General features: G+C 38.3%; 1 protein-coding gene across 1 annotated transcript in view; it reads right to left on the bottom strand.

Annotated features, from left to right (window-relative positions):
* Positions 1-1827: 1827 nt before the first annotated feature.
* LOC310943175 (protein FAM171B-like) overlaps positions 1828-5257 on the bottom strand; it is a gene marked incomplete at both ends in the record, with an annotated part of 12725 nt that continues 9295 nt past the window's right edge. Inside the window, 6 exons of the mRNA XM_083908701.1 lie at positions 1828-2725; positions 2928-3051; positions 3634-3750; positions 3936-4106; positions 4206-4364; positions 4467-4559. Of these exons, the coding sequence (XP_083764827.1) occupies positions 1828-2725; positions 2928-3051; positions 3634-3750; positions 3936-4106; positions 4206-4364; positions 4467-4559 (1562 nt within the window). The remainder of the gene's footprint in view (positions 2726-2927; positions 3052-3633; positions 3751-3935; positions 4107-4205; positions 4365-4466; positions 4560-5257) is intronic.

Genomic DNA, 5257 nt, shown 5'->3' with positions numbered 1-5257 from the left:
TAGTATAGTATGTCGTTTTTGTCAATTTTTGGACCAAATTTTTTTCTCCAAAAATGGTCACATTTAGCAGACATAGTATAGTATAACGTACTACATAGTATAGTATGACGTTTTTGTCAAGTTTTGGACCAAAAAAACGTTTTTCAAAAAAATGATCAGATTTTGGACGACATAGTATAGTATGTCGTTTTTGTCAATTTTTGGACCAAATTTTTTTCTCCAAAAATGGTCACATTTAGCAGACATAGTAAAGTATAACGTACTACATAGTATAGTATGACGTTTTTGTCAAGTTTTGGACCAAAAAAACGTTTTTCAAAAAAATGATCAGATTTTGGACGACATAGTATAGTATGTCGTTTTTTTCAATTTTTGGACCAAATTTTTTTCTCCAAAAATGGTCACATTTTGCAGACATAGTATAGTATAACGTACTACATAGTATAGTATGATGTTTTTGTCAAGTTTTGGACCAAAAAAACGTTTTTCAAAAAAATGGTCAGATTTTGGACGACATAGTATAGTATGTCGTTTTTGTCAATTTTTGGACCAAATTTTTTCCTCCAAAAATGGTCACATTTTGCAGACATAGTATAGTATAACGTACTACATAGTATAATATGACGTTTTTGTCAAGTTTTGGACCAAAAAAACGTTTTTCAAAAATATGGTCAAATTTTGGACGACATAGTATAGTATGTCGTTTTTGTCAAATTTTGGACCAAATTTTTTTCTCCAAAAATGGTCACATTTAGCAGACACAGTATAGTATAACGTACTACATAGTATAGTATGTCGTTTTTGGCAAGTTTTGGAACAACATTTTTTTTTCCAAAAAATGGTAAGATTTTGGACGAAATAGTGTAGTATGACATTGAGGTCAATGACATAGTATAGTATGACGTTTTGGTCACATTTTGGGCTAAAAAAAAAATTCAAAAAAATTATCCGATTTTGGACAACATAGTATATAGTATGTCGTTTTTGTCAAATTTTGGACCAACATTTTTTTTCAAAAAAATTATCAGATTTTGGACGAAATAGTGCAGTATGACATTGAGGTCAATGACATAGTATAGTATGACATTTTGGTCACATTTCGGGCTAAAAAAATGTTTTCAAAGAATAGTAAGATTTTGGAAGAAATAATGTTGCATGACATTTTGGTCAACGACATAGTATAGTAGTATAGCACTGTATAATATGTAAATTAAATATTCACTCCCCATGCTACAGTGCAATTCTGATCCCCATGTCAAAACTTGCACACTTCTGACCTCTCGTGGCTTGTTTTTATTTTTTATTTTTTTAACTTCATTCATTCACAAAAGTGTTCTTGTTGGTGCCAGTGTGTCGTTTGTCTGTTGGTGAGCAGCAGAACTTTAAGAAAAGAATTTGATGAAATTCTGTGGGGGTGTAGGATATGGTCCAAGGAGGAAATGTTCAGGATTAAAAATAAAATGTGTTTTCCACTCTGAGGGCTTTCCTCTTGTTTCTCAGTGATTTGAGTACGCTGTACTCTTCACTGTGATCAGTCGACTGGTTTTCACGTACTGCAGAGAAATCGTCAAGATCCGTTCATTTATTCACTGATTTATTTGTACTAAAATATAATAGAAGGATTCACTTTGTGGTAAAATACATCAAAACCATGCAAAAACATCACTTATCAGTAAAAGTCAAATGACCTGTGGTCACAGTGGAGCATCAGTATGAAATATTAACGACACTTCAGTTTTCAGTATGACATGAGACACATTGTTAGGCGGATTTCGTAATCCCTGACTGAAATGGGAATGCACAAACCTATAAGAACATTTATTTTTTTTAATGTGGTTCTGTGTGTTTACTGCCAGGGTTGCTTTTAACAAAAGTAGCGCTGCGCTCCAGCGGTACGGCCCTCCTGCCCGATGACGGGTTCAGCTCGTTCATGTCCACCCCGGAGTCTAAACTGGTCTCCCGACTCTCTGCCGGCCGCCTCCTCCTGTGCTGCTCTGACACAGCGTAGTGGATCTCAGCTGCAGGTTTGCCCTCCAGTGACACAAACCAGGCCCGAGGAGGCTGGTGAGAGGAGGTTCTCGACAATTCTCCCAAGGCATGCGCCGAGTGCCTGCTGTCCCTGATTCTGTTTAACGTTCCTGGGACCGACGCTGACTCGGGGAGACTGAAGTGACCCATGGATGTGTTGGGGGCAGTTGCCCCCTGTAGGCTCCCCAGAACTCCCAGCTGGTCCTCAGTTTCCATCTCTGTATTCTGGGTCAAAGGCGGACCCTTCGGCAGCAGCGTCTGAGTGAAGCCGTCTTTGCTCAGCGGCTCAGAGGCAGCACTGTTGTTGGAAGCCCCGGCTCGGGGAAGCGTGGCCGATTTGCTCCACTGGGGGTTTTCCTCCAGCTCGTCCACATGGAAAAATGCTGGAGCGTGAAGGATGGCAACGGGCTGGTTGTAGAGAAAGAAGTTGCCAGCCAGAGATCCTGAAGCTGTCATCTGCTCACAAGTCATATCCTTCGATTCAGAGTTTGATTCAGTGTCTTCCAGCGTAAGACTTGCAAGACCGTGCAGTGAGGAGTTGTGTTGATGATCTGTGATCGAAGTCTTCAGCTCGTCCTGTGGTTGAGAATCATCGACTGAAGTCACTTCAAAGACTAGATCTTCACGCGTGGAGGTGGTTTGGTCCTTTTTCGACATCGGCATCGTCGTCTTTGCTTCAGCTCCACTGAGCGAGCGTCTGAGGGTGAAACGGAACATTTATGTTGACGTCATGAGTCAAAATCAACATTTTCAGCTCAAAGAGAAGTTGTTTTATTGGACATTTTTGCAATTTGGGGTGCAACAAATTCAGGAATTGTGTCTTATAATATTTATCTTAACACAGTCGCATCTTGGTGTGCACTATAGAAGAGTATAAATGAGTCGAAAGCCTCCGTTACCTGCAACAGTAAAACAATCCAACCAGGACGAAGACGAGGACAGAAATCACTCCTCCTCCGAGCGCCATCAGGAAAGACGAATGGTGGAAGATGAAATCAGCAGGGATGGCAATTTCAAAGAAGCCTAAAGCAAAAGTGAGACAGAGAGGATAACACTTTATTTATGGAGAGCATCTCAGTCAAAATTAAAGAAATAAATAAAAACAGAAATAAATAAAATTATTATTTTCAGGAGACTTTTATTTCCAAACGGCACATTTATTTATTTATTTCCAGGCTCTTTTTCCATTTCCAATCCTTGTATGCAAATGAAGGGGCATGGTTAACCATAGATAATATATATAAATAAATAAATGTGGCATTTGGAAAATAATAATTGTATTTATTTATTTATTTATATTTTTATGTACTTCTTTGTGGTTTTATTTTACTGTTTTTATTTATCTATTTATGTATTTATTTATGTTTTATGTATTTATTTAATTATGACTAAGATGGCTCTCCATATTAATTATCCAAACAAAACCAAGTCCAGGCCCAGCTTTGGTACGTTCTGATTTTTTATTTATTTTTATTTACACTAGCTTCCAAAACTAATAAAACGCCATCGCCTCAATTGTATTTTATACACTCGACTGATAAAGTTCTAAAAAAAAAAAAAGGTTAATTGTGTTCCATATGAAACATGACTACGATGAACACTCGCCTCTGGTCGATGACAGAGGTGCAGCGATCCAGTCGCCCAGGTGAGGAGCCGTAAACGTCCACATGAGTTTTCCGTCCGCTGACGCCACCTTCCCCAGTCCTTTTCTCATCCACCCACCTAAACAGAAACACAGCTTTATCAGTCTTTATATTTGCACGTTTTTATTGCTTCGTGAAGTTTGAAGCAATGAAGTAGCCTGTAGAAGATTTTGCGTCCGTGTGTCTTTTCTCTGCAAAGTTTCACGAGTGGAAGCTGTGGAATCGTCCTCGCTCCACTCTTCCAAACGTGTTGTATGCGCTCACCAGTGGTTCGGTTGAAGAACCACGCTGGGACGACAGTGGAAACCTGAAGTCCGCAGCTGTCGGGTAGGCTGAGGCTGATCTGTATGGGCCCGCTGAGATGGAACTCTGTGTCTCCTGAGAAAAGCTGCACGCTGACCGCTGCCACAGGGCTCAGCTCCACACTTACAAACCCTTTGGGGGGGAAAAACCAATAGTTTACACAATTTTGTCCTTTTTTTTTGGCACCAAAATTTAAATATTTATGTATGGAAATGGGGGTTGAAAATCTACCTGATTTACTGCTCATGATCCCCAAAGTGCTGAGAGCGTCGACGCCGTCTGACGACACCTGGGGAATCGTTAAATAGGCCTCGACCGTGGTGACATTAGCCGTCTCGGTCAGATTCAGCAGGCTCTTAGGAAACTGGACAACAGATTGTGACGCCGCATCTTTGGATGGATAAAAGAAAAATAATGATACATAATCATTGATTATGTGTATTTATTGTCGTGTGTGCATGAGCACTCGTTGTGACTTAACTGATACAGTACCAGATGTTTTTCCTGTGATCATGACGGAGTCTTCAAAGAGCCAGATGTTCCCTTGGTTCCGACCCAACAGTGACACGGTCACTGATGAAAATACTGCAGCGATCGTAAAAGAAGGGAGATTCAAGTCAGCAATCGCTGTTTCACGGCGATATCAGCTCTTATCCACTAGATGGCAGCATGACAGCGGTTTATACGTGACACAGTGAACAGTATACACCACAGACAACTTACTACAATAGCAAAGAAATGTCAGTGGGTGATGTGCGTTGTATTTAAATTACAGTGCAATGTGGAAAGTTTGTTAAAACCCTGAAGTTTATGCATCCCAGTACTTTCTGTGATCACAAGGAAGTATTTTTAAATGTTTAAGTTACACATTTGAAAACCTTTTGCTCATAAAATGTCAGGAAAATGGTGGAAAATGTAGCACAAAATCAAAATCATGATGAACAATTATGCAGTTTACCGTCATAAAGGAAATATTCAGTTATGGAGCTGAAATCATAGGAGTTGATATTTGAAAATCTTTCAATCAAATAATCTAAAACAGTTGTCGTTTAATTTATTCATTGGTTTTTCAAATTAATTGCTGAACTTTGGGAAAAAAATTTAAATAAAAATTCAGGAAACTGAACAATAAAACTAAAAAAGAAATTATTTTGAAAATTAAAACTTTGAAAAAAAAATTTTTTTTGAAAAAGAAAGTGAAAAAAAAAATTTTTGAAATTTTTTTTTTTTTAAATAAAAGTGAAAAAAACATTTTTTTAAAAAAAGTGAAAAAAACATTTTTT

The sequence above is a fragment of the Microchirus variegatus genome (genome assembly GCF_963457635.1).
Source record: "Microchirus variegatus genome assembly, chromosome: 22".
Lineage (NCBI taxonomy): Eukaryota > Metazoa > Chordata > Actinopteri > Pleuronectiformes > Soleidae > Microchirus > Microchirus variegatus.
This window is presented reverse-complemented; position numbering and strand designations above follow the sequence as displayed.